The 17,443-nt window shown below is 45.6% G+C and overlaps 1 protein-coding gene across 1 annotated transcript in view; it reads right to left on the minus strand.

Moving 5' to 3' along the window:
- The window catches only part of VAX2 (ventral anterior homeobox 2), a 56,312-nt gene that overhangs the window by 28,892 nt on the left and 9,977 nt on the right, over positions 1-17,443 (minus strand). The window contains exon 2 of the mRNA XM_032762443.2: positions 11,358-11,545. Coding sequence (XP_032618334.2) covers positions 11,358-11,545 — 188 coding nt within the window. The remainder of the gene's footprint in view (positions 1-11,357; positions 11,546-17,443) is intronic.

Genomic DNA, 17,443 nt, shown 5'->3' on the forward strand with positions numbered 1-17,443 from the left:
CGAGCTGGTTGCATCATGGAGAAGAGGGGCAGAAATGCTTTTTACGTTCTATTTAGCAGATGTGGCGCTCGGGAGATGGGGGGGCACCTCTATAAGCTTCTCAGAGGCTTTCCTGAAAGCTGCATGTGATTTTAATTCTCCATCAACACCACGGAGGATTCAGTCTCTTCTTTTTCTCCCTCAAGATACATTTGACTTTTAAACGATTCCCCGCAGCAGGCTTCATTTTGCTGAACGTATCCTGCTAGAGACATGGGGGCCACTTCCTGCTCTCAGTTACATCGATGTAAATCTGGAGGAACCCTATGGAAATCAGTGGGCACCCTCTGAATTGATGCCGGTGTAGCTGGCAGCAGGATGCGCCCCGTGCATATATATTCTGAGTAGCGCTGGCAGGATAGGGAGGGGAAAGCATGTGATTTGCATTAGATTTTTGGTTTTTGTGCAAGAGAAAACAGGCAAAAAGCTTTAGGAAGAATAAAAGAATTACAATAGAACCTCTGAGTTACGAACATCAGAGTTACAAACTGACCGGTCAACCACACACCTCATTTGAACTGGAAGTACACAATCAGGTAGCAGCAGAGAGAGACACACGCACACATACAAAGTGAATACAGTACAGTACTGTGTTAAGAGTAAACTACTAAAAAAACAAAGTGAAAGTTAAAAACAAAGAAGGAAATTGTTTCTCTGCTTGTTTCATTTAAATCAAGATGGTTAAAAGCCGTGTTTTTCTTCCGCATAGTAAGATTTCAAAGCTGTGTTAAGCCAATGTTCAGCTGTGAACTTTTGAAAGAACCAGAATGTTTTGTTCAGCATCAGAAACAAGCTCCATTCCCAAGGGGCTTGTAACTCTGAGGTTCTGCTGTACGTACAAATTGGCGGGCTGGGTTCTTGAGGTGCTGGGGGCCTTCAGCGCCCATTGTGAACCAAAGATGCTCAGGACCTTGCAGGACTAGGCCCCAAAACTCTACAAAGACAGAAATACAGAGTGAGGCCTGGCCAGGAGAGAGGGGAAGGGCTTCAAGCATTAGACCCAATGCAGGTCCTAATGTAAGGCTATCCCCCTCTTACTACCAGCCCATAGTAAGTGGGGGGAGAGGGGATGTTTGGCAAGCGTCTCAGGGCTCTGGAACATCAGCGGGCTCCTGGCTTCCAACAGGGCAGGATGAAGCTGAGTCCCATACACAAAAATGCCAGTGTATTTTGGGTGTGTGCCCAACTGAGCCAGCAAGAATCTCCCATACCAGCCCCCCAGGTATCTGTGCAAAGAGCTCCCCCAACTCACACCACCTGCTTTTCATTCCAGCATCACCCACTTGCCTTTGTCATACTGCAGCTCCTTTACAAGGAACTAAATCTCAAGGAGAAGGCAGATTTCCCCAAGAGAGAAGGGCAGGGTGGGGATGCAGCATAGCGTACTGGGCCCCATGCCCCACCCCCCACTGCTAATCTAATAACAGCCCCAATGCACTGCAGTGGTCCCAGCAACCTGTCACTCCCCAGTAACCAATGGGAAAGCAGAGTTGGACCAGTTCCACCCAGAGAGCCCCGACTATTGTATTAGCCTCTCTGTTTAAATCCCAGAGACGAACTGAGACCCGCACAGCTCTCACGGGCCCTGATCCCACACAGCACTCACGCATAAGTACATACTGAAAGCTAAGTACGTGCTTACCTGCCTTGCTGAATCAGGGCCAAAGGGCACGGAATTGGGAGGCCCTGAGCCACAATGACCAAAGCCAGAACATTCACATATGAGAAGCTGAGACACCTAGCTCTGTACTCATGATGTGATAGATAGATAGAACTGCAGACAATTGCAGTCATGACAACTGACACCATCTGAGGTGTACACTAATAGCCAGGAATGAGTCTAAGCCACAAAGTTCGGATCAGAATCTGGATCCGAACTTTCCTAACCATGTTTGGATTGGAGTTTTGGTTCATAGTCATCTTTAGTTAAAACCCAAACAGTGTGAAAACTTATCTGAGTATTTGGCCCAAATAAATAAGTAAATAATTTTCATATAAAACACACACAAAAATTGTGAATTTGCAAAATTTCTTTTTGGAAAAATTTCCATTTTCTGACCATCTCCCATTATACTGTGTCTAGGAAGGTGGGGGTTGGATCTCAGTTAGGGTCTCTAGCTGCTACTGTTAATTAATTAATAATAGCAATGATAATAATACGGACCTATGGGTTTGGTTTGACCCAATCTTTGTCTTTCACATTCTGATGGTCCACTGTGAAATGGGTTTCTATCCACTGAAAGTTTCAACTTTGTTGAAAAACCAAATGTTTTTCTCTCAAAACCAGAAGCTTTCAGCTTTTGGTCAAAAGGTTTTGTAGTTTTTGATTTTTCACCACAAAGCGAATGTTTGGCAGAAAGTAGAAACTTTTCACAACAAAAATAATTAGTCAAAACCCCAATTTTTCATTGAAAACCAGTTTTGGTGGAAAATTTTCCACCAGTCCTAGTTGTGACACCCAGAATTAATTTGGGATTCTTGGATAATCCCATAAAGCTGATAGGCTGCAGGAATTCGCACCCTATAATCCAAAATTACCTACTGAATTTCCTGGTGATCCTGTCTTTCACAAACCACTGTGCCCTATTGGAATGAGAGTGTGCGTGGGACCTGTCCCACATGATACCGTGCCACCTCTCACAAGTTTGCTGGGACAATGAGCACTGATCTCATAACTCTTGTGTCCTGGAGAATGAATTGCTCTACCTACAGGACAGGTAGAACATGGACACAGACAGCATGAGCTTCACACGGTCATCATCACTTACAACATGCCTCAAATCTGTCCTGGAGTGAGAGAACAGTTCAAACTCCACAGCTCGGTCAATCCTGTGTCTCTTGGGTGATGCTGCCAATAAGGAGGACAATTATTACCAATTGTGGAAGGTTTGGGGCCATGAACACCTGTCTTCTGGGATATTCAACAAACGAGACAAGGGGAGCACATCGAAAAGGCGAGTCACGTGCCCTGTGTGCTGTGTAACAAGGGTTCATATCAAACTCTTCTCCAAGGAGAGAGCCAAATGTATCTTCTCCTAGGGAATGGGCTGCATTGTGAAGGTTTTGACACACTCTGTCTACCATGGCTTCTTACATTAGCTGTGGAGAGCTGCTATACCTCAGGCTGCTGTGACAGACGCAGGAGAGAATGTTGTAAGTTCTAGAGACCTCTCACCCTCATCTCCATATCAGTTAAGTGACAGTATTTATATCCTGCTCCCGTGATTTGACCGTTGATCATAAATAGAGAAAATGAACATTTTCCAAATTTCCATTTCTTGGACAATATTTGACCCTCCCAAAATTCATTTTGGACTGAAACAAACCTGATGGGTTTTTTGTGAAAATGTTCAAGTTTCTCAACCAACTGGCTGAAAGTTTTCAACAAACTTCTGAAATTTCCTTGACTTTTTTTTTAAATTTTGGCAAACCAGTACAATTTTGTAAAATATCTGCCGCAGCTGATCCAGTTCGGATTATAAATATTCTTTACAGATAAACAGGGCGACGACGGGAACAATCCCTGCCGATTTCTTCCAATACTAATACAGTCAAAGCCCAGAGGCCTGATCCTGATCTTACTTACACAAGCGTATAAATAAATTTTAAGGCCAGATGGGACCAAGATGCTCATCTTGTCTGACCTCCTGCATTGCATAAGCCAGAGAACCTCAATCAGGCCTAATAACTTGTGGATTTTTACCACTTCCTTGACAAGCCTTGAGGGGAGGGACAGCTCAGTAGTTTGAGCATTGGCCTGCTAAACCCAGGGTTATGAGCTCAATCCTTGAGGGGTTGTCAAGGTATTATTCCCACTTCAAACTTTAGCATCCAGAAAGTGGGGACCTGCATGTACCCCTCTAAACTTAATTCCTAGCTTAGATCTGATAGCACAACCACCAACCAGAAATCCCAGTGTCTGGTACACTCCCTGTCTCCCCAAAATCTTCCCTGGGGGACACAAGACCCAAACCCCTTGGGTCTTAAAACAAACGGAAATAAACCATTTCCCCTCCCTGGGTTACCCTGAGAGATACACTGATCCAAACTCCTTGGATCCTAAAACAGAGAGGAATTAACCTTCCCTCCCCCTCCTTTTCCCCCTCCCAGACTTTCCCTGAGAGATACATTGATCCAAACTCCTTGGATCCTAAAACCGAGAGGAATTACCTTTCCCCCTCTTTCTCTCCCCCCACCACTCCCTGGTGAGTTCAGACCCAATCCCCTTGAGTTTTACACAAGGAAAAAATCAACCAGGTTCTAAAAAAAAGAAAGCTTTTAATTAAAGAAAGAAAAAATAAAAATTATCTCTGTAAAATCAAGATGGAAAATGTTTACAGGGTCTAAGCTTATACATAGACTAGAGGGACTCCATCCCCGCTAGCCTAAGTTACAAGTTACAGCAAACAGAGGTAAAATATCCTTCCAGCAAAATACACATTTGCAAATTAAGAAAACAAACATAAAACTAAGTTGCCTTTTCTAGCCAGTACTTACTATTCTGAACATGAGAGACTGTTTGAAAGAATGGAGACAGATCTGGTTGCATGTCTGGTCCCTCTTAGTCCCAAGAGAGAACAATGAACAAAAAAAAAACAGCACAAACAAAGATTTCCTTCCACCAAGATTTGAAAGTATCTCGTCCCCCGATTGGTCCTTTGGTCAGGTGTCAGCCAGGTTCACTGAGCTTGTTAACCCTTTACAGGTAAAAGAGACATTAACCCTTAACTATCTGTTTATGACAAGGGTCCATTTAGGGATCTAGGGCAAAAATCTGTCTGGGGATTGGTCCTGCTTTGAGCAGGGGGTTGGACTAGATGACCTTCTGAGGTCCCTTCCAACCCTGATATTCTATGACAGATTCCAGATTTCCGTGGGTTTAAATGAGAACAGAATGGTTTAGCTATGTAATAATTAATATTATGAATTTGTATTTTGGTAGCTCCCAGGGATCCTAGTTATGGACCAGGACTCCATTGTTTTAGGTTCTATACAGACACAGAACAAAGAGACAGTCCTTTCCCAAAGAGTTTGCAATCGAAGTAGTATCTCTCCTTCTTTTAATACTCATTTAAGCCCCACAGTCTCCTGGGTGCTTTACAGAGCAAATACAAAGATCTGAACCTGGCCACTAAGAGTTTACAATCTGGGGACCCGATTCTGCAAAGATTTACCCACGTGAGTCAATGTATTCATGTGCGTAAGTTTACACAGGATGGGTAATGGAATGAGAGGAATAAAAAATGAATTGCATGAGAGTGCCAGGGTTACAGCAATGAGGCTTCCCCATGACTCGGCTTGTTACAGTACGTGGACGCATTGTGGGGCAAGCACTCAGTGCTACTCAATGTGCTCATCGTCAAGTTTTATGGAAAATCATCTTGAAAACATGAACACAGCGGGTCTACTTCGGATCTCACACCAGGTTCGCACTGTTGTAACTCCACTGACTTCAAGGGAGGTTCTCCCAGTCTACACAAGTGCCAATGAGATCAGAATCCAGCTCTGGGTTATCACATTTTCAGCTGGATTCCTCTGCAGAAATGACGTGGTTAAGAGAATTGTACCGACACGTTGGCCTTAGCTTATTATTGTTCCTGTCCTTAAAAATCCATCTGGTTCCTCACCTGTATCTTCCCATAAAGATGCTACACAGCTAGGAGATTTCTTTTAAAAAGAGGTTCTGTTTTTATAGATAACCAAAACCCCTGATCTACACACCCCACAACTTGGTGGTATTCGAAAGCCAAACCCAAACATAAGACTTGTGCTATGAGCTCATCTATAGATTTAGTCAGTCCAAGCAAAGCACATGGGCTTGTTGATTGGCTTAGTTCAGCAACTGCCCATCGGGTAATTGTAAATGTGGCCATAGACAAGCATTGCAATGGTTTAAAATAACACCCTGCTAGAACCAAGAAGGGAAGAAAGTTCCTGTTGGAGATTTATTAAATGCAACACTTCTCATCTAAGTGTTTCTACCTTTGTGGAGGACAGACAGACCGGCAAGTTAGAGAACTGGATTGATTCTGTACCATCAAGAACCACACAACGTTAGCTACCTGCATAACATAACCGTTTTTTCATCACCCTCATGCATTCTCCTAATGTTTGTCACTCATTTTGCATCTTGTTTAAAATTAACCTTTAAGGCCCAGATCCTCAAATAGATTTAGGCCTCTGATTCCCATCAATTTCAAAGGCAGTTTGGCACCTAAATCCCTGTGAGGATCTGGGCGTATGTTCTTTGGGTCGTCCCATGTCCCATGTCGTCCCACCCAGCACAAGGGGGCCACAAGCCTGCTAGGACCCTTGGGGCAGCACTGTCAGATGAGCACATAGTTATGATGACAGACAGACAGACAGACAGATGACTAAAGGCTGTTTGGCTACAGCACCCTGCTCTGTCACTTTCCTCTGTTCCACTAGGCTGGGGTATTCAATGCCATGTGTGGGTACTCAGCTCCCCACTCGCACTGAGAGTTAACAGGGAGGTTTCCAAAGACACCAGGGGCAATAAGATACCCGGTCCCCACTGTAAGCTAAAAGGAGTCGGGCACTTAACTCCCCTGGGTGCCTTTGAAAGTCTCCGACCCAGTTCCTTAGGCTCCTGTGCAGACCCTGGACAATCATACTCTCCTGATGTTTTGCTGCCCTTTGCACACTGTAGCTCTCGTGTGTACTGTCGTGGGTTCTTTGTGTGACGGGAGGGCACCGAGTGGGGTTGCAGGCCAGCATCTGATCATCTCTCTTGGTGGAGATTGTGAATTGTTAATGACTAGATGTGAGATTAATTTTTAATGGCGGTGTCTTAATTGTGATGCTATAAATAGACCCCTTGCGTCTGTTTCTGGAGTAGCAGTCTTGGCAGAGATGCTCTGAATCACAAAGAGGTTTTCTGGTGCCCCACCCTCTGTCCCTTACCCTGGCAAGTACTTCTGGCTCATGCCAATGTGGGACAGCTCGGATGAGTCAGGAGGACTCATGAGAGCACTGTTTCCTTGTGTTCTCAGATTCGGATTGATTCCTATATGGAAAAAGCTCAAGGAACAGCCAGGAATCTTCCAAGAGTCTCTGCTCCAGGAGCACCCAGCACATTATCCCAGCTGGATGAGGCAGGGTGGGGCCCGCCTTGATGAGGACGAGATTGGGGAGCAGACCCATTCCACTGGCAGGAATGCCCCAAGATCCACAGGGAAATCCTGTGCACCCCAAGATATCTGCCCAGGAGGGACAAGGCATTTGCACTGCTCCCCAAGCACCCAATGGGACCACAGGATAGCAGCAACCTTGAGGTCTATGAATCTAGGTGTCTGTGGGAGCCAGTGCTGCTACTTGGCAAGATCTCTTCTCATCATCATTCATGATGAGTTTGGACTGGATGCCCAGAGCTTGAGATAGACGTGTCTACTAATAGATGCCAGACAGTGCATCATGCAGACTGGATCGTTTGCATGTGGCATGCCCGGGACTGAGACCCAGCACCTCATTTCATGCAGGGAATAAGCACCCAGCAATGGTCACCAGACCAGGTTTTGATTGAACTCATGACTTAGAAAGACCAGGTCAAAGAGCCCCAGAAGCTAACCACTCCTCTGCTTTCTTGCCTCTCTGGTGCCTGAGGATTTGTGGGAATTATCCGCCCTCAAACAAACCTCTGTGACATCTCTGCCTCCATGTCTTCAATGGTATCACATTTCCCATCTCTCAGTGATGCTAAACAGGGTCATTTGCATCTAATCTCTGAGAGTACCTTGCCTAGGGAAAGCCCTGCTCTTATGCCAGGAATACAGGGCCATATTCTATCCTCATTTACACTGGTGTAAATCTGGAGAGACTCAACAGAGTCACTTGGGATTGACACAGGTGTAATTTAGAATCTGGCCCTCGCTCTAATAGATTAAATCTCACTGCTGATGAAACTGGCTTAAAATAAAAAGTCATTTCCATGGATTAGTAAAATAGCCAGACAGTTGTAGCTCCCGTCCAGAAGAGCTCGTGAAAGAGCAGAAGGCAGGGGAAGCAGTTTTGTTTGCTGGAAAAAGCAGGTTAATTTCCAGCAGAAATGAAGAGACCAAAATAAATTCCCACTTTCCTTCTTGCCCCGGGATTGGTGTTCGGATTTCACCATTTCCTGTGTGAGGGTGAGTAAATTTCATTTTTCTCTAGTGAAATTTGGTCCTGGATCAAACTGATGAGTACGCAGCAAAGAAATATGCTGAAGTGCTTAGAGAGGCAGCTTGGCCTAGTGGATAGAGAAGTCAGGTGACCTAGGTTCTAGTCACAGTTGTTTTACTGTGTGACCTTCGTCTACCCACTTCCCCTCTGTTTCTCTCCATCTCCTACTGATTTTATGCCCTTTGGGGGCAAAGACTCTCGCTTTCTGTGCGTTGATGGAGTGCCGAGCACAGTGGGGTCCTGATCTTGGCAGGGACCCTTAAGGGTGAGCACCACTGTCCCCTATTCACCTGAGTGGAGTCTCAGCTTTAAAACCCAGCGACGATGCCTCAGTGTCAACATTCACCATTTAATCACCGATCATTTTTCTTGGCTTAGAGGGAGAAATGAAGCCCAAGGGGCTGAGAATTGGGAATAGCCAAAGGGAACGAAATGCAGCAAAAAGCACAGAAAGGATTTGCAAAAAACAAGCTGATGGAGAGATGCAGAGAAAGACGTTAGAGAAGGAAGAGTAACGAGCAGAGATAACCATGGCTTGAAGACGGGGAGATTTTCTCACTGAGTGATGAATGCAATAATGAGGCACAGAACAATTAATAAATAACCAGACATTTAGTTACTACATAAAAGCCACATCCTCCCCTTGAGCTCGACACAAGCCTTCTACTGGAGCACTGTGGGGACTATATCACCCTCAACTTATCCCCCGGCCTATAGGCTATGCTCAAGCATGGAATTGAGCTTGTTCCTTAGATTGACATCCCCCCTCCCGACCTTAGAACTGATCAGAAAATATTCATCTCTCGGGTTTTTCAGTGGAGAATCAAGTTTCCATCTAAATTTCAACATTTTTTAAAAAAAGTGTCCATTTCAGCTGAATTGTGTTTCAAAACTCCGCCCCCAGCCCTGCCTGAACACAGCATTTTCATAATGCCGAAATGGTCCATTCTGACGCTTGCAGAATGGAATATTTGATTTTTGTTTTGAAACAATTTTTTGGAATGAAATTCCTTTTTTGCAATTTTTTAAGTATAAAAAAGGTCAAAACTGAAACAAAATATTACCTTTTTAGCAGAACAAAATATTTTAATGAACCCAAAACAAATTGGGGGGGACACACATGATTTTGTTTCATGTGAAATTTTGTCATTTTTTCATTTGGGCCCATTTTGGAATGGAAGAAAAATGTGAAAATGGAACATTTCCCAGGAAATGGAAAATCCAGTTTCTGCCAGCACTACTAGAAGCACAACAGCATCTACTCCCATCAAAGTAGATGGGAATCTTTCCACTAACTCCAATGGCTTTGGGTTGGACGCATGGAGAAACAGAACCTTCCTCATACCCGCAGAAGGTCTGAATCACAGCTTTTCGATTTTCAGTTGCCGGAAATGGCAACATTTTTTTCAGATTTTTTTTCACAAAAACCTGAAAAATTCCAATGAAAATGCTCACCATCTCCTCTCAGTTTTGGCCTGTTTTGACACAAATGCCATTTTCTGTCCAAAAAAGTGTTTTGGACAGACCTTTTTTGTCAGTTCTACGACTGTACTTTTCCCATCCACAGCAAATGCTCATGTCAGTGACCATGCAGACTAGAACACTTTGACCTAACCCCACCACGACTGCGCTCGTTCTGGTCTCTTTTTTGCCCCTAAGTATTCCACGGACACAAACCTACTCTACAAACCCATGATCACACAACCAGCCCGCTGAAGGCAATCATTCCCCTCAGCTCCTGTGAGGCCTTATCCTGCAGGCTGACCTAAGCAAGGCACTCAGCAACTTTCGGGATCAAACCTTACGACTGTGTGTCAGGCAGTTCTCCAAGTGCCATTAGACAGGGAGATTAAGAGTCTCCATATATACACTTCCCAGGCACAAGTCATCTTATCTTAGCATGCACATGAAAAAGGTGAAGTTTAGCATCATGATGAAGCATCACACTTGCTATCAGAGATGTGTATCGATGAAATCAGGCAGAAAACCAATGTTCTGGGATACATTCCTTCAGTACATCACCAGCCAGCTAGATAAGTACAGTGTCGTTTCCAAATATTAGCTGCCCAGAGCCATATGGTAGTTCAGAGGCTTTCTAAAGTCCTTAGAGAAAGTCTTTGCTTGCAGAAATAACACCTCTTACAGGGCTGCAATGGAAAGAACAAGGCAGGGAAGACTGGAGACTGGTATTGTCAAGGGGGCAGAGTTAAGGTTGTTTGGGGATCACAGCTGAGACTTTCCCTACTTTCAAAAGTCTGAGTTTCATGTAAGTTTAACCTTAGCTATGAATTTCCTAGCCTGTCAATGAGCATGTTTGGTAACAATAGCATCCTTATAATAATTCTTACTTTTCCGTTACTAGTATGGACACTTAACTTTACCTTCAAGGTTTTCTCTGGGAATGGGTTTAGAACTCACAGGTGCATGATGGGTACCTGTCAGATTCTCTACAGTATTTCTTCTCCTCCCAAAATGGTTCAATTCCTTTTGGGAACCTCAAACTCTTAGGATGAGCTTCCCTGGAAAGTTAACACTGATTAACCTTGTCATGTCCTCTTCTTGAGGCTAGTCCACACAGCGTATGATAGCTTACTACTACTAAATAGGTAATGGAGCTGCTTTTTTAGCTCAAGTGGCAGAAGCCTGTGCTCTTGATTGACTGTCCTGGATTCAAACTGTGGTGATAAAGCTGGTGGGGGTTTGGTACCCAATAAAGGGAAATTGATTGAGACGGCTGCACATATGCCTCCCCCTAGCTGCTGACCACGCTCAGTGTGCATCACCCCACACTCCCAAGGACCTCAGCACCACAGAGTCCATCCATGGTGGGAAGCAGGCAAGCGAGGGCTGCTGATTAATTGGATGATTTACAATCCTCTCTATTGGAGAAATACCATAGGGAGAAGTCAGTGCATGATCCCCTTCTCAGCACCTAGCCAGAGCGGCCAGGCTCGACACTGCAGAAGATACACCAACACAGCCAGGCCATGGAGCAAATCGGCGGTAGCCCTAACACCCCAGGACTAGGAGCTGCCAGAGAGCTGTGCTGTAGGGTGTAGAGGGACATCCTGCATGGCCCCTGGGAGCTTGTCCCCCATGCAGAGTGGACAGGAATAGCCACCAGACCCCTTGCTTCTTACCTGTGTCTCTGATAGGTTGAGCTGCCTTGCTAGCTCCGTCCTCTCCCTGCCGACGACATACTGACACCGCTGAAATTCCAGCTCCAGCCTGTACAGCTGCTCGGCTGTGAAAGAGGTTCGGGTCCTCTTGGGCCGGTCCAGATCCAGCCCTTTGGGGAGAACAATCTCCCGGATGGTCCCTTTGGCATCTGTAAGTCAGCACAAGGAGAGCAGCGTGAAGAGAAGGCTCCTGTTCTCAGAGGTCATGGGTGGGCTCAGCGAAAGCGCAGCGAGAGAGCTGTTTGAGTCTCTGCCCAGCTCCCAAGAGCTTCAGAGCATCCTGCCCAGACTCTCTGTCCAGAGACTCAGCCCTTAAAAACCCAGTCCCCAAAACCCTAAACAGCAGAGCTAAAGAGAAGGAGAGTCCTGGCTATGGTCCCTTCTGACCTTAAAGTCTAGGAGTCTATGAGCTATTCAAAAAACATCAATTATTTTTGTGGGGGGACTTGAAAAAAATAAATCCTTTAAAATCCAGCCCAGTTGCCTTTCTGGAAGATGCTTCAGCGAAACATGTTACTGGGCTCAATGCAAAGATAAGTGGGTGAAATTCTTGGCCTTTTATACAGGAGGCTAATCTAATGATCCCTTCTGGGTTTATAATCTACAAATCTGGGGGTGGGGGATCAGAATTTCCCATTAAGATTATTTGATTTTTGGATGAAAAACTTAAGCTGGAAGCAGAAAAATGCTCATCTTTTTAAAAGTGTTCTTGGTCAAAAAATGTGTGATTTTTGAAACCAGAAATTTGTTTATGAAACAGAGAAAATATTTCACACAAGCTGCTTTTCTTTTTAAGACCAAAAGCGTTTCATTTTTGGTTTCCACTTCTCACAGGAAAACTGAAACATTTTGTCTGAATCAAAAATTTTCCACACAAATGTTTATTTTTGTCTGAAAGCCATTTTCCATTGAAAACACATTCTGCCAAAAAAATGCCCACTGGCCCTAGCTGTGGGGTTTGTTCTCCTAGCTGCTTGTCTGCAGCCTGGCTCTCCAGGATGCTGTGCACCTATTAGGATGGACCTGAGAACCCTGCGGTACCACTGAAGACAATGGGAGGGGAAAGCAGCCAGCACCTTGCTGGATTGGGCCTGAGGTGAGTTTAGGTCACAGGAGAGACCTAACCCAGGTCAGGAGTGAGCAATGGCCATTACCCATGTCTGTATCACGGAGTCCAACACCGCAGTTGGCACATTCTCATGGGTTTAGCTTCAGACACCACGTCATGATATAAGGAATAAGTCATGGTCTTATATAGTAGACATTTATTAGAGAACAGCTATAAACTATAGACTCCGACACGCCGGCTTCTACCCAGCTCGGTTTCCAACTTTGCTTCCCTTGTTTAGCAGGGACCACACCTTGTCTGGAATTCTCTACACGGGCTCTCAACCTGCGGGATGGTGAACAGGTGTCAGGGATTTGTAACCACCCTGCCCTTCCCACATGGTGCTAAATGGGAGCTAGCTAGATCCCAGCACTCTGGGCACGGAGGAGTGGGAGATGAGCAACAAGGTAAAATAGATCTCACTTAAAAACCTGGAAATACAACAAGGAGTCCAGTGGCACCTTAAAGGCTCACAGATTTATTTGGGCATAAGCTTTCATGGGTAAAAAACTCACTTCTTCAGATGCAACTGAAGAAGTGGTTTTTTTACCTATGAAAGCTTATGCCCAAATAAATCTGTTAGTCTTTAAGGTGCCACCGGACTCCTCATTTCTTTTGTGGACACAGACTAACATGGCTACCCTCTGATACTTAAAACCTGGTTGATCTTGTAACCTTTCATGTACAGAGTCTGTGGAAGTTCTCAACATGACAGGTTTGTGAGGCCAGGGCCAACGTTAGCTAAAGTCCTTACAAAAAACCCTCACAAAAGGTGAAATTCTCTGGTGATTAACACACACAATGCATGTAATGGCTTATGTGGGACATAAGTGATGCATTTCCCTTGCACTGGTCCTCTGTACAGGAGGAAATTTGCCCCCAAGAGGTATCTGTGATCAGCTCCAAAATTGTGATACAATAGTAAAGCTCTCAACAGCTAAGGCTAAATGTACTAGTCAATTTCCCTTTTCCATGGACTGATGGGGAAAGCACAAAGCTCCAGTCTCATTGGATTATATGTTCATTATTTCCAGGGTGCCAAAAAAAGTATGTGGTGCTGGAAAGACTTATAAGGAGTGAAGAGCGGCAAATACCCAGACAAATTCCCTAAAAATATTCCCTCAAATCATAAAGGACACTGGGCCCGTGTTAACTCCCCTTCCGTGTCTGCTTTGCGCACTTATTCAACTGAATTTCATGGTAAGAGAATGGCCAATGCTAAGCAAACACCAACAAAAATCAATAGACAAGAAAATTTAAACTTGAGATCATGAACGTTCATGCTAGAAACCTGGCTCTAAAACTACACTCATCCAACCAGGAAGCAGGAACAATACAACATGACTTGGAATCCAGATACCTTGGAGGCCCCCAAATACCAGAGAGAGAAACAGAAAGAAGGGACTTGCCTCGAAGATCAAGCAAAGAATTTGCTCTCTGAGGCACCTAGCGCATGGGGGTGAGGAGAGGGGAACTGTGAATGAGGGAGAGAGAGATCTGTGGATGGGGGTCAAAGATCTAGAGATCTATGTGACCCATCATATCTAAGCAACTCAAGCTCCAATTTTAAGTTCTGAATCATTGAGCACTTACTGATAAGCTGCTTTCACTTGACCTGCAGCCCAAGAATTAGTTACAGAAATTACCTGGTGAACAAAAAAAAATCTGTAACATAAAAAAATTCCCAAGGTGCTAGGGGACAGTTGTGAAAGAGGCTCAGGTCGCTGAACACTGAACTCGTTATGAAGGCTGCTCCCCGGTCTCCTGTGGAGACACGGCCCCTTCCCCAGCACGTTTGCCATCTAGCACAAGCACATACAAACCAGGCCCACTTTCTCCATTGCTTGTGTCACACGGATGGTGGAGTCTGGGCCTAGGGTTGTGCCTTCAGCCTTCCGGAGATACCCAGGGTGCAGGGGACTAAATCCTCTGATAGTGTCAGGATGTCAAAGGAGCTTCTCTACCACCTCCCTTCTTCCCACTGGCACAGAAGGGGCGGCCAGGGCCTTCTGCAGCTCCCTGGATGCCACATTGGCTCCTTTCTTAATGTAACTTGGAGCAGCCTGGGACACCGACATGGCACAGAGCTGGACTTGGGTGAAGAGAGAGCAAAGGCCACCTTTGCAGCACTCCTTGACTGACCAACTGGGCCATACTGGGCAAATGATGCACGGATGGGGCTTGGCAGACAGAGCTCGCATGGGGTAGGGAGCTGCATGTGGTTCTTTAAATATAACAGTAAAAAGCATCTCTGAATCACCTGCAGATTTACTATTATTCATTATAATGAGCTCTGAGATCAGGCTTTGGTTTCATCCCCCTTTGCTCCCATCAGTTATGGGGCTCAGCCCTGAGCCCTGGCCGTTGAATGCTTCGCTTTCTCATTCTGGTTGGGCCGGGAGCGGAGGAGATTGCAAAGCCAGCAAGGGAAAGCAGAGCAAGGGGGCAGGAGCTCAGGGGGCAGCCAGGGCGAGGAGTGTGATGAGGCTGGGCATGGAGCTATGGCTGGAGGTCAGTCATGGGAATGTGGAAGGAAGAGAGGAGGGCAGGCAGGCTTGGAAGCGGAGTGGGGCTGAGGCGAGGAACGGGGCTCTTGGGGCTGGTTCTGTGGGGGCTGTGATGGGTGCAGTGAAGTTGCCATTGAGGGGGGCAGGGCTCTGTCAACGATTGTGGCAAATCTAAACTCTTCTCTCGGGGTGACTGAGGCTGTAACAAACCCCTTCCGGGGGAGCAGGCGTCACTGCCACAGACCATAGGCCCAATTGTCTTTGGTGGGTTGGGAGGGGGACCAGACAGGCAGTTCTGATGGGCCTTTTCTTATATTTGCTACCATTACCACCACCGCCATCCCGGGAAAAATGTGTTCCGACGTTTCACACTTGCTCTCTGGCCGCCCTAACCGTAGGTCCTTGACTGCCCTCTAATTTGCAAGATTCGAGCGGCCCAGGCTTTCAATACATGGGGGCGAGTCCTCAGTTTCTGCATTAAACCCTCATTTCCCCTGTCAGTTGCCATTCTCATGCAGAGCCCATCCTCATGGCCAGTGTTACAAAGGGCCCCTCAGTGCACAAAACCTCACACTCCACTTACAGCACCACAGGCTGGGACGGTGATGCTGTCGCCAGCTATGTAAGGGGGGGGAGGGGCACCAGCTAACTAAACAGGATGTAACTAAGAGAGGGGGTGGAGCATAGCTCCAGCCCATAATACTCTTCTGAGTAACCCAGTTAACCCTTGGGTGACCATTTTACTACAATAGGGTGGGAGGGGTTGAGACTGGCTGACAGGTTACAGACGGGCTGGACCTGTGGATAGGCTTTGAAAAGCCACCGAGCTGGAGCAGACCCCGATGAACCAGCTCCTGAGCCGATCACCCATGGGGAAAGAGCTTTTAGTGGTAACTCTAGCTGTCTCCAGAATCTTCTCCCTGCCCCACAGCCCTTGGATGCTGAGATGGCTCGAACACAGTGTTTCTCGCCCTTTTTGATTCCGGGGACTGGCTTGCTGCCTTCCTAAACTGTGTCAGGGAGATCTCAGGGACCGGCGCTGGTCGCTGGGAAACACTGACCTAACACCTGAAACAGCGAGGAGGGGAAAAATACTATTATGGGGGGAAATCAAATGGAGAAATTGGCAGATCCTTTCCAGCTGCACCTGCAAAAATTCCCTACACCCCCATCCCCACTGTATGCCACACTATTTGTGTGTAGTAGATACAGTTTACAGCACACATACACATATATAGGTAACACACACTCATTGTGTCTGTGTGTGTATATACATCAGAGAGGCAAGGTGGGGGAGATAATATCTTTTATTGGACCAACTTCTGTGGGTGAGAGAATTGAGGCCTTGAAGCAGAGCTCAGTGTGAGCTCCGAAGCTCAGCTTTCTCACCCACAGGAGCTGGTCCACTAATCCAGTGGCTTTCCACCTTTCCAGATGACTGTACCCCATTCAGGAAGCGCATTTGTCTTGCGTACCCCATGTTTCACCTCCTTTCAAAATGACTGACTTACAAAATCAGACATAAAAATAACAATGTGTCTCAGCACACCCCTACTGAAAACTTGCTGATTTCTCATTTTGACCATATAACTATAAAATAAATCAATTGGAATATAAATTTTGTACTTACATGACAGTGTATCGTATAGAGAGCAGTACAAACAAGTCATTGTCTGAAATCTTAGTTTGTACTGACTTCACTAGTGCTTTTTCTGCAGCCTGTTGTAAAACTAGGCAAATATCTAATTGAGTTGATGTACCTCCTGGTTGAGAACCACTGCAAAGATAATACATCACCCATCTTGTCTCCCTAATATCATGGGACTAACATAGCTACAACAACATTGCACATATATGTATATGGTATATACACATACGTATATGATATTTACATATTAGAATCTCAGGGTTTGAAGGGACCTCAGCAGGTCATCTAGTCCAACCCTCTGCTCAAAGCAGGACCAATCCCCAGACAGATTTTTACCCCAGTTCCCAAAGGGGAACTCACTACCCTGGGTTTAGCAGGCCAAAGCTTAAACCACTGAGCTATGTGTGTGTCTATAGAGCTATACACACAACATAATATCTTCAGTGAGGGTTGCACTTCCAGCCCACACAATTCTAGCTCTTACAAGAAAATAAACTCAGGTTCTGAGTTTATATATATATATATCTGTGTGTGTGTGTGTAAACTCATGCACAAACAGACACATACTTTGTATGTGTGTGTTACAGTGTATGCATTATGAATAGGCAAGATATATACTGCAGCAAAGAGTCCTGTGGCACCTTGTAGACTAAGGCCAGGTCTACACTGCGACTTTAAATCGGTTTAATGGCCGATATACCGATTTAACGCTGTATCCGTTCACACGACGTCGTCATTAATATCGAGTTAAACGGCTCCTTAAATCGATTTCGGAACTCCTCCC

This window comes from Chelonoidis abingdonii, chromosome 5 (assembly GCF_003597395.2).
Source record: "Chelonoidis abingdonii isolate Lonesome George chromosome 5, CheloAbing_2.0, whole genome shotgun sequence".
Classification (NCBI taxonomy): domain Eukaryota; kingdom Metazoa; phylum Chordata; order Testudines; family Testudinidae; genus Chelonoidis; species Chelonoidis abingdonii.